Below are 24,850 nucleotides of genomic sequence, written 5' to 3' on the forward strand. Positions count from 1 at the left end.
CAAAATTATGAAAAACTAGGATATTATTTTTTTCAAAAATTAAAAAAAACAATGGGCTATAACCCATCGTTTTTTTCATTTTTTCCAAATCCTCAAAAATGATGAAAAACGGCGTGCTACAGTATAGTATGCCGTACGATATGGGCTATAGCCCATATCCTCGCGGTGTATAGCGGTGTATGAGAATGGGTGTTGCGGAGGATGAGAGCATTCCTCTCATCCTCCGCAACACAATGCATTCTCTATGGCAATAGCACAAACTTTGGCATGCTACTAGTCCTACATACTTACACCTAGCAACCCCATTCTAGCCTACTTAGGTTCATCTTACGGTGGACATGTTTGCCTGAAAAGGAATCTTTGAAATGTTTCATAGTTTTAGAAATATAGTGCTTTCAAATTTGAGACATTTAACATGGGGCTCAATGGCAGCTCTATAGGCACGTCAAAAGTCACTTTCACCTAGAAACTCCATTCACACTTTTTATTATTCAGCTTACTGTGGAGACACATGCTGGAACTTTTTTTTATTTTTATGTTTTGTAGTTTATGAGTTATTTAACTTAAACGCCCAATGCATTCTCTATGGCAATAGCACAAACTTTGGCATGCTACTAGTCCTACATACTTACACCTAGCAACCCCATTCTAGCCTACTTAGGTTCATCTTACGGTGGACATGTTTGCCTGAAAAGGAATCTTTGAAATGTTTCATAGTTTTAGAAATATAGTGCTTTCAAATTTGAGACATTTAACATGGGGCTCAATGGCAGCTCTATAGGCACGTCAAAAGTCACTTTCACCTAGAAACTCCATTCACACTTTTTATTATTCAGCTTACTGTGGAGACACATGCTGGAACTTTTTTTTATTTTTATGTTTTGTAGTTTATGAGTTATTTAACTTAAACGCCCAATGCATTCTCTATGGCAATAGCACAAAATTTGGCATGCTACTAGTCCTACATACTTACACCTAGCAACCCCATTCTAGCCTACTTAGGTTCATCTTACGGTGGACATGTTTGCCTGAAAAGGAATCTTTGAAATGTTTCATAGTTTTAGAAATATAGTGCTTTCAAATTTGAGACATTTAACATGGGGCTCAATGGCAGCTCTATAGGCACGTCAAAAGTCACTTTCACCTAGAAACTCCATTCACACTTTTTATTATTCAGCTTACTGTGGAGACACATGCTGGAACTTTTTTTTATTTTTATGTTTTGTAGTTTATGAGTTATTTAACTTAAACGCCCAATGCATTCTCTATGGCAATAGCACAAACTTTGGCATGCTACTAGTCCTACATACTTACACCTAGCAACCCCATTCTAGCCTACTTAGGTTCATCTTACGGTGGACATGTTTGCCTGAAAAGGAATCTTTGAAATGTTTCATAGTTTTAGAAATATAGTGCTTTCAAATTTGAGACATTTAACATGGGGCTCAATGGCAGCTCTATAGGCACGTCAAAAGTCACTTTCACCTAGAAACTCCATTCACACTTTTTATTATTCAGCTTACTGTGGAGACACATGCTGGAACTTATTTTTATTTTTATGTTTTGTAGTTTATGAGTTATTTAACTTAAACGCCCAATGCATTCTCTATGGCAATAGCACAAAATTTGGCATGCTACTAGTCCTACATACTTACACCTAGCAACCCCATTCTAGCCTACTTAGGTTCATCTTACGGTGGACATGTTTGCCTGAAAAGGAATCTTTGAAATGTTTCATAGTTTTAGAAATATAGTGCTTTCAAATTTGAGACATTTAACATGGGGCTCAATGGCAGCTCTATAGGCACGTCAAAAGTCACTTTCACCTAGAAACTCCATTCACACTTTTTATTATTCAGCTTACTGTGGAGACACATGCTGGAACTTTTTTTTATTTTTATGTTTTGTAGTTTATGAGTTATTTAACTTAAACGCCCAATGCATTCTCTATGGCAATAGCACAAACTTTGGCATGCTACTAGTCCTACATACTTACACCTAGCAACCCCATTCTAGCCTACTTAGGTTCATCTTACGGTGGACATGTTTGCCTGAAAAGGAATCTTTGAAATGTTTCATAGTTTTAGAAATATAGTGCTTTCAAATTTGAGACATTTAACATGGGGCTCAATGGCAGCTCTATAGGCACGTCAAAAGTCACTTTCACCTAGAAACTCCATTCACACTTTTTATTATTCAGCTTACTGTGGAGACACATGCTGGAACTTTTTTTTATTTTTATGTTTTGTAGTTTATGAGTTATTTAACTTAAACGCCCAATGCATTCTCTATGGCAATAGCACACAATTTGGCATGCTACTAGTCCTACATACTTACACCTAGCAACCCCATTCTAGCCTACTTAGGTTCATCTTACGGTGGACATGTTTGCCTGAAAAGGAATCTTTGAAATGTTTCATAGTTTTAGAAATATAGTGCTTTCAAATTTGAGACATTTAACATGGGGCTCAATGGCAGCTCTATAGGCACGTCAAAAGTCACTTTCACCTAGAAACTCCATTCACACTTTTTATTATTCAGCTTACTGTGGAGACACATGCTGGAACTTTTTTTTATTTTTATGTTTTGTAGTTTATGAGTTATTTAACTTAAACGCCCAATGCATTCTCTATGGCAATAGCACATAATTTGGCATGCTACTAGTCCTACATACTTACACCTAGCAACCCCATTCTAGCCTACTTAGTTTCATCTTACGGTGGACATGTTTGCCTGAAAAGGAATCTTTGAAATGTTTCATAGTTTTAGAAATATAGAAAAACGAGGATAAAAACGAGGATAAAAAAAAATAATCAAAATTCAAAAAACTATGGGCTATAACCCATCGTCTTTTTCATTTTTTCATTTTTTTCAAATCCTCAAAAATGATGAAAAACGGCGTGCTATAGTATGCCGTACGATATGGGCTATAGCCCATGGTCCAAAATGATGAAAAACGAGGATTTCTTTTTTTTTTTTTTAAACGATGGGCTATAACCCATCGTTTTTTTTTTTTTTTTTTTTTTTCAAATCCTCAAAAATGATGAAAAACGGCGTGCTATAGTATGCCGTACGATATGGGCTATAGCCCATGGTCCAAAATGATGAAAAACGAGGAAAAAAAAATTAAAAAACGATGGGCTATAACCCATCGTTTTTTTTTTCATTTTTTTATTTTTTTCAAATCCTCAAAAATGATGAAAAACGGCGTGCTATAGTATGCCGTACGATATGGGCTATAGCCCATGGTCCAAAATGATGAAAAACTAGGATATTATTTTTTTAAAAAATTAAAAAAAACAATGGGCTATAACCCATCGTTTTTTTCATTTTTTCCAAATCCTCAAAAATGATGAAAAACGGCGTGCTACAGTATAGTATGCCGTACGATATGGGCTATAGCCCATATCCTCGCGGTGTATAGCGGTGTATGAGAATGGGTGTTGCGGAGGATGAGAGCATTCCTCTCATCCTCCGCAACACAATGCATTCTCTATGGCAATAGCACAAACTTTGGCATGCTACTAGTCCTACATACTTACACCTAGCAACCCCATTCTAGCCTACTTAGGTTCATCTTACGGTGGACATGTTTGCCTGAAAAGGAATCTTTGAAATGTTTCATAGTTTTAGAAATATAGTGCTTTCAAATTTGAGACATTTAACATGGGGCTCAATGGCAGCTCTATAGGCACGTCAAAAGTCACTTTCACCTAGAAACTCCATTCACACTTTTTATTATTCAGCTTACTGTGGAGACACATGCTGGAACTTTTTTTTATTTTTATGTTTTGTAGTTTATGAGTTATTTAACTTAAACGCCCAATGCATTCTCTATGGCAATAGCACAAACTTTGGCATGCTACTAGTCCTACATACTTACACCTAGCAACCCCATTCTAGCCTACTTAGGTTCATCTTACGGTGGACATGTTTGCCTGAAAAGGAATCTTTGAAATGTTTCATAGTTTTAGAAATATAGTGCTTTCAAATTTGAGACATTTAACATGGGGCTCAATGGCAGCTCTATAGGCACGTCAAAAGTCACTTTCACCTAGAAACTCCATTCACACTTTTTATTATTCAGCTTACTGTGGAGACACATGCTGGAACTTTATTTTATTTTTATGTTTTGTAGTTTATGAGTTATTTAACTTAAACGCCCAATGCATTCTCTATGGCAATAGCACAAAATTTGGCATGCTACTAGTCCTACATACTTACACCTAGCAACCCCATTCTAGCCTACTTAGGTTCATCTTACGGTGGACATGTTTGCCTGAAAAGGAATCTTTGAAATGTTTCATAGTTTTAGAAATATAGTGCTTTCAAATTTGAGACATTTAACATGGGGCTCAATGGCAGCTCTATAGGCACGTCAAAAGTCACTTTCACCTAGAAACTCCATTCACACTTTTTATTATTCAGCTTACTGTGGAGACACATGCTGGAACTTTTTTTTATTTTTATGTTTTGTAGTTTATGAGTTATTTAACTTAAACGCCCAATGCATTCTCTATGGCAATAGCACAAACTTTGGCATGCTACTAGTCCTACATACTTACACCTAGCAACCCCATTCTAGCCTACTTAGGTTCATCTTACGGTGGACATGTTTGCCTGAAAAGGAATCTTTGAAATGTTTCATAGTTTTAGAAATATAGTGCTTTCAAATTTGAGACATTTAACATGGGGCTCAATGGCAGCTCTATAGGCACGTCAAAAGTCACTTTCACCTAGAAACTCCATTCACACTTTTTATTATTCAGCTTACTGTGGAGACACATGCTGGAACTTTTTTTTATTTTTATGTTTTGTAGTTTATGAGTTATTTAACTTAAACGCCCAATGCATTCTCTATGGCAATAGCACAAAATTTGGCATGCTACTAGTCCTACATACTTACACCTAGCAACCCCATTCTAGCCTACTTAGGTTCATCTTACGGTGGACATGTTTGCCTGAAAAGGAATCTTTGAAATGTTTCATAGTTTTAGAAATATAGTGCTTTCAAATTTGAGACATTTAACATGGGGCTCAATGGCAGCTCTATAGGCACGTCAAAAGTCACTTTCACCTAGAAACTCCATTCACACTTTTTATTATTCAGCTTACTGTGGAGACACATGCTGGAACTTTTTTTTATTTTTATGTTTTGTAGTTTATGAGTTATTTAACTTAAACGCCCAATGCATTCTCTATGGCAATAGCACAAAATTTGGCATGCTACTAGTCCTACATACTTACACCTAGCAACCCCATTCTAGCCTACTTAGGTTCATCTTACGGTGGACATGTTTGCCTGAAAAGGAATCTTTGAAATGTTTCATAGTTTTAGAAATATAGTGCTTTCAAATTTGAGACATTTAACATGGGGCTCAATGGCAGCTCTATAGGCACGTCAAAAGTCACTTTCACCTAGAAACTCCATTCACACTTTTTATTATTCAGCTTACTGTGGAGACACATGCTGGAACTTTTTTTTATTTTTATGTTTTGTAGTTTATGAGTTATTTAACTTAAACGCCCAATGCATTCTCTATGGCAATAGCACACAATTTGGCATGCTACTAGTCCTACATACTTACACCTAGCAACCCCATTCTAGCCTACTTAGTTTCATCTTACGGTGGACATGTTTGCCTGAAAAGGAATCTTTGAAATGTTTCATAGTTTTAGAAATATAGAAAAACGAGGATAAAAACGAGGATAAAAAAAAAAATCAAAATTAAAAAAACGATGGGCTATAACCCATCGTCTTTTTCATTTTTTCATTTTTTTCAAATCCTCAAAAATGATGAAAAACGGCGTGCTATAGTATGCCGTACGATATGGGCTATAGCCCATGGTCCAAAATGATGAAAAACGAGGAAAAAAAAATTAAAAAACGATGGGCTATAACCCATCGTTTTTTTTTTCATTTTTTTATTTTTTTCAAATCCTCAAAAATGATGAAAAACGGCGTGCTATAGTATGCCGTACGATATGGGCTATAGCCCATGGTCCAAAATGATGAAAAACTAGGATATTATTTTTTTCAAAAATTAAAAAAAACAATGGGCTATAACCCATCGTTTTTTTCATTTTTTCCAAATCCTCAAAAATGATGAAAAACGGCGTGCTACAGTATAGTATGCCGTACGATATGGGCTATAGCCCATATCCTCGCGGTGTATAGCGGTGTATGAGAATGGGTGTTGCGGAGGATGAGAGCATTCCTCTCATCCTCCGCAACACAATGCATTCTCTATGGCAATAGCACAAACTTTGGCATGCTACTAGTCCTACATACTTACACCTAGCAACCCCATTCTAGCCTACTTAGGTTCATCTTACGGTGGACATGTTTGCCTGAAAAGGAATCTTTGAAATGTTTCATAGTTTTAGAAATATAGTGCTTTCAAATTTGAGACATTTAACATGGGGCTCAATGGCAGCTCTATAGGCACGTCAAAAGTCACTTTCACCTAGAAACTCCATTCACACTTTTTATTATTCAGCTTACTGTGGAGACACATGCTGGAACTTTTTTTTATTTTTATGTTTTGTAGTTTATGAGTTATTTAACTTAAACGCCCAATGCATTCTCTATGGCAATAGCACAAACTTTGGCATGCTACTAGTCCTACATACTTACACCTAGCAACCCCATTCTAGCCTACTTAGGTTCATCTTACGGTGGACATGTTTGCCTGAAAAGGAATCTTTGAAATGTTTCATAGTTTTAGAAATATAGTGCTTTCAAATTTGAGACATTTAACATGGGGCTCAATGGCAGCTCTATAGGCACGTCAAAAGTCACTTTCACCTAGAAACTCCATTCACACTTTTTATTATTCAGCTTACTGTGGAGACACATGCTGGAACTTTTTTTTATTTTTATGTTTTGTAGTTTATGAGTTATTTAACTTAAACGCCCAATGCATTCTCTATGGCAATAGCACAAAATTTGGCATGCTACTAGTCCTACATACTTACACCTAGCAACCCCATTCTAGCCTACTTAGGTTCATCTTACGGTGGACATGTTTGCCTGAAAAGGAATCTTTGAAATGTTTCATAGTTTTAGAAATATAGTGCTTTCAAATTTGAGACATTTAACATGGGGCTCAATGGCAGCTCTATAGGCACGTCAAAAGTCACTTTCACCTAGAAACTCCATTCACACTTTTTATTATTCAGCTTACTGTGGAGACACATGCTGGAACTTTTTTTTATTTTTATGTTTTGTAGTTTATGAGTTATTTAACTTAAACGCCCAATGCATTCTCTATGGCAATAGCACAAACTTTGGCATGCTACTAGTCCTACATACTTACACCTAGCAACCCCATTCTAGCCTACTTAGGTTCATCTTACGGTGGACATGTTTGCCTGAAAAGGAATCTTTGAAATGTTTCATAGTTTTAGAAATATAGTGCTTTCAAATTTGAGACATTTAACATGGGGCTCAATGGCAGCTCTATAGGCACGTCAAAAGTCACTTTCACCTAGAAACTCCATTCACACTTTTTATTATTCAGCTTACTGTGGAGACACATGCTGGAACTTATTTTTATTTTTATGTTTTGTAGTTTATGAGTTATTTAACTTAAACGCCCAATGCATTCTCTATGGCAATAGCACAAAATTTGGCATGCTACTAGTCCTACATACTTACACCTAGCAACCCCATTCTAGCCTACTTAGGTTCATCTTACGGTGGACATGTTTGCCTGAAAAGGAATCTTTGAAATGTTTCATAGTTTTAGAAATATAGTGCTTTCAAATTTGAGACATTTAACATGGGGCTCAATGGCAGCTCTATAGGCACGTCAAAAGTCACTTTCACCTAGAAACTCCATTCACACTTTTTATTATTCAGCTTACTGTGGAGACACATGCTGGAACTTTTTTTTATTTTTATGTTTTGTAGTTTATGAGTTATTTAACTTAAACGCCCAATGCATTCTCTATGGCAATAGCACAAAATTTGGCATGCTACTAGTCCAACATACTTACACCAAGCAACCCCATTCTAGCCTACTTAGGTTCATCTTACGGTGGACATGTTTGCCTGAAAAGGAATCTTTGAAATGTTTCATAGTTTTAGAAATATAGTGCTTTCAAATTTGAGACATTTAACATGGGGCTCAATGGCAGCTCTATAGGCACGTCAAAAGTCACTTTCACCTAGAAACTCCATTCACACTTTTTATTATTCAGCTTACTGTGGAGACACATGCTGGAACTTATTTTTATTTTTATGTTTTGTAGTTTATGAGTTATTTAACTTAAACGCCCAATGCATTCTCTATGGCAATAGCACAAAATTTGGCATGCTACTAGTCCTACATACTTACACCAAGCAACCCCATTCTAGCCTACTTAGGTTCATCTTACGGTGGACATGTTTGCCTGAAAAGGAATCTTTGAAATGTTTCATATAGTTTTAGAAATATAGTGCTTTCAAATTTGAGACATTTAACATGGGGCTCAATGGCAGCTCTATAGGCACGTCAAAAGTCACTTTCACCTAGAAACTCCATTCACACTTTTTATTATTCAGCTTACTGTGGAGACACATGCTGGAACTTTTTTTTATTTTTATGTTTTGTAGTTTATGATTTATTTAACTTAAACGCCCAATGCATTCTCTATGGCAATAGCACATCATTTGGCATGCTACTAGTCCTACATACTTACACCTAGCAACCCCATTCTAGCCTACTTAGTTTCATCTAACGGTGGACATGTTTCCCTGAAAAGGAATCTTTGAAATGTTTCATAGTTTTAGAAATATAGAAAAACGAGGATAAAAACGAGGATAAAAAAAAAAAAAATCAAAATTCAAAAAACGATGGGCTATAACCCATCGTTTTTTTCATTTTTTCATTTTTTTCAAATCCTCAAAAATGATGAAAAACGGTGTGCTATAGTATGCCGTACGATATGGGCTATAGCCCATGGTCCAAAATGATGAAAAACGAGGATATTATTTTTTTCAAAAATTAAAAAAAACAATGGGCTATAACCCATCGTTTTTTTTAATTTTTTAATTTTTTCCAAATCCTCAAAAATGATGAAAAACGGCGTGCTACAGTATAGTATGCCGTACGATATGGGCTATAGCCCATATCCTCGCGGTGTATAGCGGTGTATGAGAATGGGTGTTGCGGAGGATGAGAGCATTCCTCTCATCCTCCGCAACACAATGCATTCTCTATGGCAATAGCACAAACTTTGGCATGCTACTAGTCCTACATACTTACACCTAGCAACCCCATTCTAGCCTACTTATGTTCATCTTACGGTGGACATGTTTGCCTGAAAAGGAATCTTTGAAATGTTTCATAGTTTTAGAAATATAGTGCTTTCAAATTTGAGACATTTAACATGGGGCTCAATGGCAGCTCTATAGGCACGTCAAAAGTCACTTTCACCTAGAAACTCCATTCACACTTTTTATTATTCAGCTTACTGTGGAGACACATGCTGGAACTTTTTTTTATTTTTATGTTTTGTAGTTTATGAGTTATTTAACTTAAACGCACAATGCATTCTCTATGGCAATAGCACAAAATTTGGCATGCTACTAGTCCTACATACTTACACCTAGCAACCCCATTCTAGCCTACTTAGTTTCATCTTACGGTGGACATGTTTGCCTGAAAAGGAATCTTTGAAATGTTTCATAGTTTTAGAAATATAGAAAAACGAGGATAAAAAAAAATTCAAAATTCAAAAAACGATGGGCTATAACCCATCGTCTTTTTCATTTTTTTCAAATCCTCAAAAATGATGAAAAACGGCGTGCTATAGTATGCCGTACGATATGGGCTATAGCCCATGGTCCAATATGATGAAAAACGAGGATTAAAAAAATAATCAAAAATTCAAAAAACGATGGGCTATAACCCATCGTTTTTTAAATTTAATTATTTTTTTCAAATCCTCAAAAATGATGAAAAACGGCGTGCTATAGTATGCCGTACGATATGGGCTATAGCCCATGGTCAAAAATGATTAAAAACGAGGATTTCTTTTTCTTCAAAAATTCAAAAAACGATGGGCTATAACCCATCGTTTTTTTCATTTTTTTCAAATCCTCAAAAATGATGAAAAACGGCGTGCTATATATAGTATGCCGTACGATATGGGCTATAGCCCATGGTCCAAAATGATGAAAAAACAGGATTTCTTTTTTTTTTCAAAAAACGATGGGCTATAACCCATCGTTTTTTTCAAATCCTCAAAAATGATGAAAAACGGCGTGCTATAGTATGCCGTACGATATGGGCTATAGCCCATGGTCCAAAATGATGAAAAACGAGGATATTATTTTTTTCAAAAATAAAAAAAAACAATGGGCTATAACCCATCGTTTTTTTCATTTTTAATTTTTTTCCAAATCCTCAAAAATGATGAAAAACGGCGTGCTACAGTATAGTATGCCGTACGATATGGGCTATAGCCCATATCCTCGCGGTGTATGAGAATGGGTGTTGCGGAGGATGAGAGCATTCCTCTCATCCTCCGCAACACAATGCATTCTCTATGGCAATAGCACAAACTTTGGCATGCTACTAGTCCTACATACTTACACCTAGCAACCCCATTCTAGCCTACTTAGGTTCATCTTACGGTGGACATGTTTGCCTGAAAAGGAATCTTTGAAATGTTTCATAGTTTTAGAAATATAGTCCTTTACAATTTGTACACCTAGAAATCCCATTCTAGGGCACTAGCCCTAGGACAATTTATTTTGCAAAACAGCAGCAGGCTGTGAATCAGTGCGCTCTGCTTGGTGGTTAAATAAAATCCTACTTATTCCAATGACGATGTGATTATTAGCGGGGGAAACATTTTCTTGGCTTTCTACATGTTGTTTGGTCATATTCTGCATCTTTGTCATAAAATCTGGGCGTTTCGAGAATATTTAAGGGCTTGTTATTTAAGTGAAGTTTTCAGCCGACGAAATTTACGCTAGGATCTGCTGTATAGGATCACTTGGTAAATGTCACATTGACGTGCGCGTACGATCAAATCTGGCCTAGAAATTAAGTTGAAATGTACACTCCATTAATAAATATGGAGCCGGCCCTGGTGTGTGGAGAGCGCTGAAGACCCTGCATCACACTATAATGACATTGGCCCAAAACAGACAGGAGTGGAAATCCTTTATTGCTGCTCTACATGCCAGCTGGAATAAGAAACTCGGATCCTTGAGGGGATGTTGCAATGGGATGCTTGTAGATCGACTATAGCCTATTTTTAAATAAAGTCTTGAAACAATTGGATACATCTTGAATATTATTTAAACATTTTAAACAACATAAAGCTTGTATGGGGGTCCTTGGCACAAGATATTTTTAGATGGGGGTCCACAGCCTTATACATACATACAATATTAATTTAGGGGTTGTTTGACATGAAAGGTTTGAGAACCACGGCACGGCAGTATACAGTTGCACGACTATTCAATGAATTTACTTTAAAAGCCGTTGTTGATTCAGATTGATATAAAATGTAATCACTGAACTTAGTGTAGTTTAAAACAGGCTGTTTTATAAAATAAAAAGACATTGCCGGTAAATAGTTTTAAAGGTAAAAATACCTTGAAAATGTGTCTCACCCAGAGCAGAGCTGGGAGGGGTAAAGTTAAAACATAGTTATTGAAGCTCTCTTAATGACAATGTCTTTTTAATTTACTCATTGATAGTGAGACTTTGCAGTGGCAGTCATTATCGTCATCGCAAACACCATTGACAATTATAGATAGTGTTAATGTTTCATTATTCACCCCTGTATGTCACTACAGACAGTAGAATTGTGACACTGTGCAGCAGACACGGACTGATCATGATTTTCTTGGGATTCTTTCAGGCTGACTCATGGATAACACTGCTGGGAATCACTGTCCGTGGAAGAGAGAATGGCCTCGAACCAACATTAAAAAACTTGACAGTTCGCATCAACCTCGAGGCGACACGTCTGTGCTAAGAGTTCCATTTCTTTAGTACTGATCTGCCATTTCCTCCAAAGATTCCTTTTGTGGATGTGTGTGTTCTCGCTCTCTCCCCTTCTTCAGCCCAGTACGCTGTCATTGAAAGCCAGACACACCACAGCTTTCTGATGGCCACTGTACTCTCTCTTAATCTCCCCCGTCTCCACACACCACAGACGAGCCAGGTTGTCAGAAGAGGCTGGGAAACAGTAACAAAGTAGAGGTCAATTAACTATTCTTTGATTCACTATACTTTCTGTGATGATTTCCTGTATGCTATCTCTTCAATGTTAACCTTACTAGTATGACAGTGTATTGAATATGATTACATTGATTATTCTGAAGGAAATTCAGTCTACATTGTAAACAACAATGGACATATTATGCAGCCAACAACAATTATGCAAACATTCAGCACATTCACAAGATAACACAAGTGATGACAACTCAGAAACTTAAAACGTTCGTATTGCACAGGACTAGAGGACTCATGCGCCGAGTGGTAAATCAGTCAGATTAGCAGAACTCCAAGGAATATTGATGAATCCGCAAAGCCCCATATATGGAGTACCCTGATGTCATCAATATGACATCAGGGTCATATACTAGACTTCATATTTGGGCATGCCTAACACAGAACTTCATATATGGGAATATAAGGGACACAGACAGACAGCCGGGTATGATAGTCCCTATTGATTTGGCCACCAGAAACAATGTACTGACCAGTTACGATGTACTGGGAATCGCCAGAGAAGGCACAGTCCCACATCCAGCCTCTAGAGGTCTCCCCAGGGTTGTTGCTCTTGATGCTCAGCTCAGTCATCAGAGAGAAGTTGGACGTCCTCCAGATTTTACACGTCTGGTCTGCTGAGCAGGTGGCCAACAAACTAGATATGGATGAAGACACCAAGCATGGAATATCATTATGGTCACGTTCAGGACAGAAAACGAATGTCACTTTACTTCCCAATAGGCCAACCACCTGTAGTATCATAGTGAAATTAGATAACTAACGTGGAGTCAGGGCTGAACTTGCAGCGCAGAGAGTAGCGTTTATGTGAAGGGATCTTGGTCTTGGGGATGAGCTGGGTCACCTCGTCTCCCATGCCCCCTGCGAGATTCCACACGTAACAGTTCCCCTGAGACAACAGACAGCAAGAAGATGATTATGGTCAACATAATCATTCAAGTATAAGCAGAGTGTGAAATTCAGGCCAGATGCTGGTGAATTCTAAACATGGCTGGTAAGTTTGAAGTAACTGGCCATTTTGGCAGGCTGCTCAGGTATCAGGTTATGTTACAAATATTCTTTTGAGTGTATTTTGTCAAATAAATGTGTAGGCTTTCATTGTGAATGTTGGCTGAAATGATGTTACAACATTAGAATTTGTTACTCAGTGAAGGGAAATACTTCAATGCTGGAGCTTCACTGGCTCTGGTGATCAGTCCAATTTGTGTCAGTATTTTGTGAAATAAATGCATGTGTAAATGTATACAATCTACCAACAACTGATGTCAAATGCTGATGCTGATTTATGCAACATGTCATGTAATTATCCCAGAGGCTAGTTTTCATCTGTAGTCCTTCGTCAGGTGTAAAGGCAAAGCTTCTAATCTAAAATGTGTCATCCTCAACACTAGCATGCCAAGATTAAGCACAAATGGGGGATGCTTTAATTACTTCAGCTCTATTAGGTTTTGTGTAGACAGGAAAGGCCAGCATTATGGTGGATCTCTGTGTAAAGGTGGCTTCAGCTTTTCATGCCCATATACAATTATATTCAAACAAAACAATTGTTGATGATTCAATGAACACAATGTTTTCAATCACAACTCTTGCATACTGACCAAGCTATTCACTGCTGCCATGTAGCTTGCGTCTGGGTCGATGTGAACAGAGTTGATCGAGACCTCTGGCTCTGGAATCAACTGCTCATTGTGGTCAGTCTTCAGATCCCAGATATGGATCACTCCACTCTGGTCCCCCACTATCAGCTCTGCCTGGAAATCATTAAACCATTATAATCTAATCCAGACCAATTTACAACATTTTATACTGTCAAACATATTTAGTAGAAATGGACACAATCCATTGTGACTTAACACGAGAACAACAATAGAAAACAATTCATTTAGCCAATCTGTATTAGAAAGGAAACAAAGTACAAGCAAATCCACAGTACCATGACAATAAATGTAACGCTGGATTCTAAGGCCCTCATTTATCACCACCATTTACTCCCAAAAATGGGCATACGCCAAAATCACCGCAATTTTCCGCATGTATCATTCTATAAATTTATTTTTTTGGCTTTCGCCTTTATTTTATATTTTTTATAGAGGGACAGATAGTAGGCTGACAGGAAATGGGGAGAGAGATGGGGGGAAGACATGCAGTAAAGGCCGTCGGAATCGGGAGTCGAACCCACGGCACACTGCCAGACTGGATTACCAGCATGTATCATTCTAAAGTGACTTTGGACTTACGTCAGGTCGGTAGCATTGTCTGACCAGCTGAAAGGCATCTAAACATATGTATTCACTCCAAAAAAGTATAGCTATAAAAGTAATAAATAATACACAGGAAAAATATATATTTTGTAAAGGCATGTCATATGAAATTGGCAGGATATTTCCAAGTGTGTGGACATGACAAGGCAGCGAGGGGAGAGGTGTTTGGAAACTCTTTATTGGTTTTCCATACGTTGTTTGGTCGTATTCCAGTTGTTAATGTCGTAAAATTGGGGCGTTTCGAGGAATATTTAGGGGAATGTTATTTAAATGACGGTCAGTTTTCGAGACATGGCCAAAGCATTTCCGGGGGTCCCCACTCCCCAGCCAAAAACGTTGAGAACCCCTGTATAGTTGTCGTTAGTTATCGTGCTGTCTGAATGGCAATAAACAGAAGTTATTTTGTCAATCTAGCTGAGTTTGACTCAGACAAACACGACATCAACATCGGTTCTGGTATTCCGCAGGGCTCGATTCTTGGTCCTCTGCTATTCTCCCTGTACATACTGCCATTGGGAGAACTCATTTACAATCACGGAGTCAATTTTCATTTCTATGAACTTCCTCAAGCTAAATGAGGATAAGACAGAAGTTCTCATAATCGGTTCTAGTGAGCAGAAAGAATCAATAATAAGCAGACTTGGCAACCTGACTGTAGAAAGTAACAGTACAGTAAAGAACCTGGGGATCATTATTGATTCTGAATAGAATTTTAATTCACACATTAATCATGTTACCAAGATTGCCTTTTTTCACCTTAGAAATATTGCACGAATCAGAGCCTATTTGTCTTTGGACGATGCAAAAACGCTAATCCACGCCTTTGTTTTTTCTCGGCTTGATTACTATTTTTTCTGGACTGCCTAAGAAAACAACTGACAGATTACAACTTGTCCAAAATGCAGCAGCCAGAGTTTTAACTAGAACTAAGATGAGAGAACATATTACTCCAGTTTTGGCTTCACTGCACTGGCTTCCAGTTGTTTTTAGGATTGATTTTAAAATTATTTTACTTGTGTATAAAGCTCTCAATGGTCTCGCACCTTCCTACCTACATGACTGCCTGCCTAAATATGTCCCAAACCGCCCCCTAAGGTCTTCCACTGCTGGCCTGCTCGCTTTGCCTAAAACAATGGCAACTAAAAAATACGGGGAAGCAGCTTTTTGCTTCTACGGGCCGACGGCATGGAACAAACTCCCACTGTACCTTCGACAGGCAGCCTCTGTAGACATTTTTAAAGCACAGCTCAAGACCCACTTCTACAACATTGCTTTAAATTGATTATTTATTTTTTTGTTATTCATGTCCTCACTGTATTGCATTACTGCTTGTTTTTTTAATGGCTTTGCCTTGCTTTTCTTTTTTTTCTCCATTGCTCTGTAAAGCACTTTGAGCTGCATTTCATGTCATGAAAGGTGCTATACATATTTATTATTATTATTATACAAACATTTGTAGTTTTTTGGTAGATATGCATACGTCACCTCTTGAAATGTCCCTGTACCAATGTCAGTATGTCACCAAGGAAAAATACGTGTACATCATCTTATATACATTTAAGTTTATTCTGAATGGATTAGAATGTTTCACCTGGTTGGGATGCAGGCACACGCAGTTGATGGGAGCATTGACCTGGAAAATCCTTTGACATTGTAGGTTTCTGGACCTAGAAAATAGTTTGAAAAGTTTATTGGCAGTTTAACACATTATTTATACTGACATAACAAAAGAATCTGAGCAAGAGGAAAGAACAAGCAGAGATAAGGATGCAAATACAAAATTAACATAGAAATCTAACGGCTACACGCTGATACAGAAATTCAACATGAAAGGAGGGAGATTAGGCTGTATAAGAAAAGGAAAATTAAGGGTACATAACATGGACGAAGAATGCTTTTCAGAACTTGTACGGCAACAAAGGTGCATGAACATGTAAATGAGTGATGGCGTTAGAGTCTGGGACATAGACTGTAAAAAAATATGGACAAAGCGTTCCCCGGGTCTAACATGGACGTAAAATGAAGCCTGTTATTCCTGCACTGTAAGTCGCCATCTTTCTAGATCCGTTTGGGCCCAGCTGGCCATTGGCTGGCTCCGTTTTGGCCCAGCTGGCCATTGGCTGGCCCAGACACGAGGCGGGACTTCCCCCCTTCTTCTCCGTTGGTTTTTATTTTGACTCGAGTGGGAGGGGAATCCCGATCATAGACTGTAACGGTAGCCACGCCCCTCAGAACATGCGTGACTTTATGGTCTTCTTTTTTTTTTAAATGGGACCATAATTTTCCAAAAAGAATATTATGACATTAGAAATTAGACTTTAAACTAGTGACTGGAAGCAGAAAGTATTCATGACCATGTTTATTAAGGTAATACAGTCTAGGTGAAGTTGGGCCCAAATACATGGACTTCTATGGGGCTATGGGTTTTTCTGGGTCCAATGACAGCGCCACAACAGGCCATTATATGAACTTTCAGGAGTTTCAGGCTTCACAAAATATCTGTCTGACTGCCCCCCTGGTCTGGGAACAAAGCAAACGGTAATCTGAGAAAGTTACTCTACCTCAGGTCCCAGATGCGAGCCATGCAGTCCTCTCCTCCCGTGTACATCCAGCGCCCATCTTCATGGAAACCTACTGATGTGATATTCTTACTGACGCCGTCATAATTGATCACTGGGTTGGGGTTGTTGGAGTTCAGATCATACATCCGGATGTGCTGATAGCCTGAAATAGAAGCAAGATTTACAATTAGCATTCGATATTGATGTTACAGATTAGTAACAGAAGGTATAATTCTTTGTAGGCCTACCTGCAGCTGCAATCATACTCCTGTCAGGAGTAACTTCAAGTGAATTTACTTGCTGAAAACAATTATTAAGGATACCTTTCAATTATTATTATAGCAATGTGTAGCCTAATAGTTAAAGGTGTTTGTAAAGACGATTTTAAACTGGTAATGGTAACTGATGAGGTAAATAAAAAAACTCAGTGCCCTGCAAACCAGCAATTTCCGTCCAAATTTCTCAGAGACTCAGCCATCTCTATAGTTCCAATCATCACCCACGTAATAAACCTCTCCAAATAAACCTCTCCATCAAACAGGGACAGGTCCCTCATGATTTCAAACTTGCCAAAGTAACTCCCCTGCACAAGAAAGGGAGCAAATTAGACAACTACCGCCCTATTTCTATTCTTAGCTTCATCACGAAAGTGATGGAAAACTAGTCTATGAACAGGTTGAAAAGCATCTTGCCACTAAAAAACTAATGTACAAATTCCAATCTGGCTTCAGAACATCCCACTCCACTGACACATGCCTCCTCAATTTGAGCGATCACATCAAACACGAGGTGGATGCTGGCAAATACTGCATATCAGATGGCACATCAGATGACTCGGCACTGCTGGTCTCAGAGGACCTCAGCTCTGAACTTGGTAGAATCTGCACCTAGCTCACTGATAACAAACTATCTTTACACCTGTGAAAAACTGAATCCATTCTCTTTGGATCAAACAGTAATCTCAGCAAAGCAGACGGCTTCTTGGTTAGAGTGGGTGACAATAATATCACGCGTAAAGATGAAATTACCCACCTAGGTTCCATCCTGGAGGCAAATCTTTCCGGTGATAAAATGGCCACCAATGTAATCAAAAAAGTCAATCAAAGAACAAGATTCCTATACAGGATCTCCTCACTGGTCATCAAAAACACCTTGAAGACCCTAACAGGAGCCCTTGTACGAGGTTTCTTTGACTATGCATGCACCTCCTGGTACCACAGCACCTCAAAGGCACTTAAGACAAGGCTCCAGACTTCCCAAAACAAACTGGTCAAGCTACTACTTGGCCTCACTCCCCGAACCCACCTCACCCCTGCCCATTTTTACAGGCTGGAATGGCTTAGGGTTGACGACAGATTAGAGCATTTTACAGTTGGTCTGGTCTACAAGATTCACTACACAGTCCAAGATAGATACCCATGTACCTAATGTCTAAATACTTCCTTAATGTCAACAAAGTCCACACCCACAACACCAGAGGGAGTTCAACAAACCATGTACAACCCAGATTCGACTCAAACAAAGGACTAAATTAAATTTGCTCCTATGCCACTCGAATGTGGAACGCCCTACCAACAGCCATTAAGCCATGTGAATCCCTTGACTCCTTCAAAACGCTCCCAAAGGGCACCTACGGATGGCTGCGATTCGAAACTGGCCTCCGTAAATAGTCTGAGTCCCCCCCACCCCTTTTCCCCTTACTGTATATTTTACTTTTCTTTATGATGAGTTCCTGTTTTTTGTTATAGAAGTGTATATTTGTAGGACTCTAAAAGTTCAGATGGATTGAAAATGGTGGACCCTGTTGTAAACAAGTGTAATGCATGCTCAATCATCATGGTGTCGTCCACAGTGACAATTATTGTATTGACTTGTGCTTTCGTTTGAAATGTACCTATTTATTCTGTGAATAAAAATGCCAAACATCTGTTTTATAATGCGTCTGAGTCTGACTGTGAGAACAATGCAAGGATACGGAGTCCTGATGCTGGACTGTTCTCGTGCAGATCCCGCTGTGGGCCTGCCAGAACCGGACCGTGTGGTCGTATCCAGCCGTAGCCAGAATAACTGGGTCACTACCCACCGTCCCCTGGTTTACGTTCATGGCTGCTATCGATCAATCCTGTGGATGCACGTTACAAACAATTAAGCAGGCAAAAGATACATCATCACATATCCCACCAGTAAAGTAACTGTTCACTCCTGACATGCAGAAAGATAACTTATCTAAGATACAGTGGCTTGATATTCGGAGTTCGGACGTATTGTGTCTGCTGCTAACGTTAACCTTCCTAGCCAGTGTGGAGCATTAGCTCTGGTTCACAGCGTTAGGTCTTCAACTACTACTTCAAAAACAAATTCTAACATTACTTGCAGTTTGTACTGCGCACTGTCATTAAGGACAATAATAAATAACTGAATACATCTTTCAACATAACCTGTCCTACGCGGTAGGTTGGGGCTGGGTTACCGTTGTTGTTGATGACAATATTAATAGTTGAGATCGTGTACGTCTGTGTAATGTGTCCCTCTACAACATGAACGATACGAAACATTCCGGCAGCGTCTAGTGAGCTAATCTAGTGAGCTAATTTAAGACTTCCGGTGGACGATCTCTTCAAAATAAGAGTACCCTCTAGAGTATTGAAAAAAAGTTTAATTTGCACATTAAAACTACAAATTAAGCATTTAAATGATGCTATATGATGCTATAAGACACACATTATGTTTCTGTGTAAGAATAAGTAATTAAATCCTTATAATAATAATAATAAAGTTATCTAAATGGATAAATGCTATTCACTGGAGTGCATGGACTTTATAAAGTGGACACTGGACAAAAGACGGCTCCGCAAGGCAACTATCTGGACATACCCACGCGTTCGGGGAGATGTCCTATACCACACCCCACTCTCCGCTAAGCGGGAGAGGTGTAAAATTCACAGCAGCAGACCTTCTACTGGGGTCAAGGCTGACAAAAAGTACCGTATCCGGACCCAGAATGGACACTGGACAAAAGACGGCTCCGCGAGGCAACTATCTGGACATACCCACGCGTTCGGGGAGATGTCCTGTACCACACCCCACTCTCCGCTAAGCGGGAGAGGTGTAAAATTCACAGCAGCAGACCTTCTACTGTGGTCAACGCTGAAAAAAGTACCGTTTCCGGACCCAGAATGGACACTGGACAAAGAGGCCTCCGCGAGGCAACTATCTGGACATACCCACGCGTTCGGGGAGATGTCCTCTACCACACCACACTCTCCGCTAAGCGGGAGAGGTGTAAAATTCACAGCAGCAGACCTTCTACTGGGGTCAATGCTGACAAAAAGTACCGTTTCCGGACCCAGAATGGACACTGGACAAAGAGGCCTCCGCGAGGCAACTATCTGGACATACCCACACGTTCGGGGAGATGTCCTCTACCACACCACACTCTCCGCTAAGCGAGAGAGGTGTAAAATTCACAGCAGCAGACCTTCTACTGGGGTCAAGGCTGACAAAAAGTACCGTTTCCGGACCCAGAATGGACACTGGACAAAAGACGGCTCCGCGAGGCAACTATCTGGACATACCCACGCGTTCGGGGAGATGTCCTGTACCACACCCCACTCTCCGCTAAGCGGGAGAGGTGTAAAATTCACAGCAGCAGACCTTCTACTGGGGTCAATGCTGACAAAAAGTACCGTTTCCGGACCCAGAATGGACACTGGACAAAGAGGCCTCCGCGAGGCAACTATCTGGACATACCCACACGTTCGGGGAGATGTCCTCTACCACACCACACTCTCCGCTAAGCGGGAGAGGTGTAAAATTCACAGCAGCAGACCTTCTACTGGGGTCAAGGCTGACAAAAAGTACCGTTTCCGGACCCAGAATGGACACTGGACAAAAGACGGCTCCGCGAGGCAACTATCTGGACATACCCACGCGTTCGGGGAGATGTCCTGTACCACACCCCACTCTCCGCTAAGCGGGAGAGGTGTAAAATTCACAGCAGCAGACCTTCTACTGTGGTCAACGCTGAAAAAAGTACCGTTTCCGGACCCAGAATGGACACTGGACAAAGAGGCCTCCGCGAGGCAACTATCTGGACATACCCACGCGTTCGGGGAGATGTCCTCTACCACACCACACTCTCCGCTAAGCGGGAGAGGTGTAAAATTCACAGCAGCAGACCTTCTACTGGGGTCAATGCTGACAAAAAGTACCGTTTCCGGACCCAGAATGGACACTGGACAAAGAGGCCTCCGCGAGGCAACTATCTGGACATACCCACACGTTCGGGGAGATGTCCTCTACCACACCACACTCTCCGCTAAGCGAGAGAGGTGTAAAATTCACAGCAGCAGACCTTCTACTGGGGTCAAGGCTGACAAAAAGTACCGTTTCCGGACCCAGAATGGACACTGGACAAAAGACGGCTCCGCGAGGCAACTATCTGGACATACCCACGCGTTCGGGGAGATGTCCTGTACCACACCCCACTCTCCGCTAAGCGGGAGAGGTGTAAAATTCACAGCAGCAGACCTTCTACTGTGGTCAACGCTGAAAAAAGTACCGTTTCCGGACCCAGAATGGACACTGTACAAAGAGGCCTCCGCGAGGCAACTATCTGGACATACCCACGCGTTCGGGGTGATGTCCTCTACCACACCACACTCTCCGCTAAGCGGGAGAGGTGTAAAGTTCACAGCAGCAGACCTTCTACTGGGGTCAATGCTGACAAAAAGTACCGTTTCCGGACCCAGAATGGACACTGGACAAAGAGGCCTCCGCGAGGCAACTATCTGGACATACCCACGCGTTCGGGGTGATGTCCTCTACCACACCACACTCTCCGCTAAGCGGGAGAGGTGTAAAGTTCACAGCAGCAGACCTTCTACTGGGGTCAATGCTGACAAAAAGTACCGTTTCCGGACCCAGAATGGACACTGGACAAAGAGGCCTCCGCGAGGCAACTATCTGGACATACCCACGTGTTCGGGGAGATGTCCTCTACCACACCCCACTCTCCGCTAAGCGAGAGAGGTGTAAAATTCACAGCAGCAGACCTTCTACTGGGGTCAACGCTCAAAAAAGTGCTGTGCCTTGGGGCATTGACATGAAATCACTTTCTCTACGCAAGCTAAGTCAGGTCAAGGAGTTACCTCTAGCTTTGGAATGGGTGTCACTTGTGTGCGTTGATTGCATCTGTCTGTGCATTTATGCATTTGTTTGTCCTGACGAAACTTGATTATTTCTCGACTGTTTATTTTCTCGTATGACACGACATAGAAACTACTTGTGACTACTGTCTTTGTGTGCTGTCGAGCGGATGTTCTTTGCATCAGCTCAAAGGTATAGCCTGCTGTGTCATTCGATTCATTTGTCCAGATATGCCATTTATGATCTTTAAGGATGTACAATGACGCATATGGTGGCCTGTCGAAAAATACACACATACTGTTCAAAGCATACTCATTTTGGTGGTACAGACAGGATAAATTGAACGTTTTTGGAATTTTTGTGCCAGCTCTTAACAGGAGAAGTAAGGTCTGTGGGCTGTTAATTACTTCATATGTTGATAAGCTCTTTTCCTGCTGACATGTTTCACATTGTTCAGATTGAGCAGGTAATATTTGTGCAATAGTGTCTAAGATGCCTTTTTGTGACACGTCAAGTGGCTGCACTATGAATTGTGACATGTTCTTTGTAGATGGTAAGGCCTTGTCACCACATTGAGTACAACTATACAGACTAAGACTTTTCAGGCAAAGCAGGTCTTCTCCAAGGAAAGGAGACCGAAGTGTGTATTCTACAAAGCTGTTTAATATGGTGCATACTTCTGTCCTTCTGTCCTGACACTAATGACACTGATGTGTTGGCTAGATTGAATTTCTCAAGTTTCCGTCTAAATGTTGAGTCCTGCGCTGCTGCTTCTTCAAGCCGTGTGTGACATTTTTTGATAGCAGATGTCTGTTGTAGAAATGTTAGAATTGGTAATGGTATAGCTTCACACATATTGTCATTTAGACTTTCATTGCATAAAACCACATCATCATCATCTTCTTCCAAATTGTCCTCCGTTATTGTTCTGTTAATTGCTTTCAACTGTCCAGGCACAGAATGTACAGATGTCTGTATGTTTTGCTTGAACAACTGTGTGGACACCACACATACTCAACCAAACTACTAGTTTGTGTATAAAATCTAATGGGTCATTGTGCATTCCTAAGGCCAAGTAAGATGCTATTCACTAGTTGTTGAGTCACACCACAGATTGTTTTGCAATCAAATGTGTGACCTGGATTTTGAAAAAACGCTTGAATGAGAGCTGCTAAATTCCCCGGCATAGATGACAACTGAACCATCGAAGTAGGTGTCAATGGTTTCAATTTACGCGTTCGGGGAGATGTCCTGTACCACACCCCACTCTCCGCTAGGCGGGAGAGGTGTAAAATTCACAGCAGCAGACCTTCTACTGAGGTCAACGCTCAAAAAAGTGATGTGCCTTGGGGCATTGACAATTATTTAATTAACAAATTAAATAACCTTATTTTATTCTGAAGGCAACCGGATGTCTTAAATTAGCTAGCTCTCAGACAGGAAGTTCTAAATTAGCTCATAGACTGAGCCAAATATCTCCTCGTCTGAGAGTGGAGCCTGCCTGGCAAATGACATGGGGGGTCCTTTTTGTGGGCTTGGCCGAAAGTGGGCGTTACCAAAAGGTGGGCGTGGCCATGGCCGCCAGAAGTCTGTCAGATTTTGACAGCTTCAAATTAGTGTTAAACATAATATAACCCAATTGACTCCAGTCCTCTCTGTTTAATATATCTATAATGAAACTATATAAACTATGCATATACCATGAAGTGCTATGACTACTAGCTCTGGTCCATAGCTCTAATGCGTTTCATTTAGAGCTATGTTACTCTAAACTTCCCCGCTCGCATGAATGCAGACCAGCCTCTACTCTTTGGCGTAAATAAAAAGAACGTTTTTGCTACACATAAAAACAAAGGCGAGTTGTGTCATTAGAAAGCCTACTTTGGTAATTGGTTCTAGTTCTAGTGAACAGAAATAATAAATAAATAGACTTGGTAACCTAACTGTAGGGAGTGCAAACACATTAAAGAACCTGGGGGTTATCATCTATGAAAAGGCAACACAATGAGCAGAAAATAAAAATGAACCATGTAAATACAACAAATTGAGCAGAGCACTGCAGGGAGTTGAACCCCATTCCGGTAAACCAGAAGTACCACAACCTGGGGCCTGTTTCACGAAACTTGGATTAACTAATCCAGGATTTAGGCCAAAACCAGGCTTTTTAAATCCTGATCTTTACAGCCTGGTTTATTCCGTTCCACTAAAGCCAAGCGAGGCTCAGAATTGGTGGATTTGGCGAGCCGGGATCAGCAAGCCTGGTTTAATAGACAGTCTGGCTTTTTGTCTCTAGACCCCTTATGTGGATCACAGATTTACTGATCCTTCTTCTTCATGGGGTATTAAGGCAGTTTGCATCCTTAATAGTTGCATTACAGCCCCCTTCTGTATATCTCATTATCTTTACTAATCTATTCAAGACTTACTGATACAAGGACTTAAGCTTCTAAAATAAATACTGCTGCTGTAATTAAAGAGAGAACATACTCTCAATAGTGGATAGACTGAATGATTAACTACCCCAAAAATATAGTTTACATTTTACCACTACTATTAACTTAAAACAGAATTCTTAATATTGTAAGCATAATGATATTGTCGCATTGTGATATTTGGCCATAACTCCCTCCTCTGAGGGAGC

The 24,850-nt window shown here is 39.9% G+C and overlaps 1 protein-coding gene across 3 annotated transcripts; it reads right to left on the minus strand.

Annotated features, from left to right (window-relative positions):
- Window positions 1-11,145: 11,145 nt before the first annotated feature.
- On the minus strand, window positions 11,146-19,579 carry mlst8 (MTOR associated protein, LST8 homolog). Of its 3 annotated transcripts, none has more exons than XM_083788298.1 (9): window positions 19,532-19,579; window positions 19,037-19,183; window positions 17,310-17,361; window positions 17,062-17,224; window positions 16,092-16,167; window positions 13,838-13,990; window positions 13,004-13,128; window positions 12,713-12,876; window positions 11,146-12,185 (listed from the first exon to the last, which is right to left on the minus strand). In XM_083788298.1, the coding sequence occupies exons 2-9, from the start codon at window positions 19,163-19,165 to the stop codon at window positions 12,067-12,069; spliced, it is 981 nt and encodes a 326-aa protein (XP_083644424.1). In that variant the 5' UTR covers window positions 19,166-19,183; window positions 19,532-19,579; the 3' UTR covers window positions 11,146-12,066. The 3 variants fall into 3 exon arrangements, with proteins under 3 accessions (XP_083644424.1, XP_083644426.1, XP_083644425.1); XM_083788300.1 differs by lacking the exon at window positions 19,532-19,579 and adding an exon at window positions 19,509-19,527; XM_083788299.1 differs by lacking the exon at window positions 19,532-19,579 and adding an exon at window positions 19,500-19,521.
- Window positions 19,580-24,850: the final 5,271 nt, after the last annotated feature.

The sequence above is a fragment of the Protomyctophum parallelum genome, assembly GCF_964188405.1.
Source record: "Protomyctophum parallelum genome assembly, chromosome: 17".
Taxonomy (NCBI): Eukaryota; Metazoa; Chordata; class Actinopteri; order Myctophiformes; family Myctophidae; genus Protomyctophum; species Protomyctophum parallelum.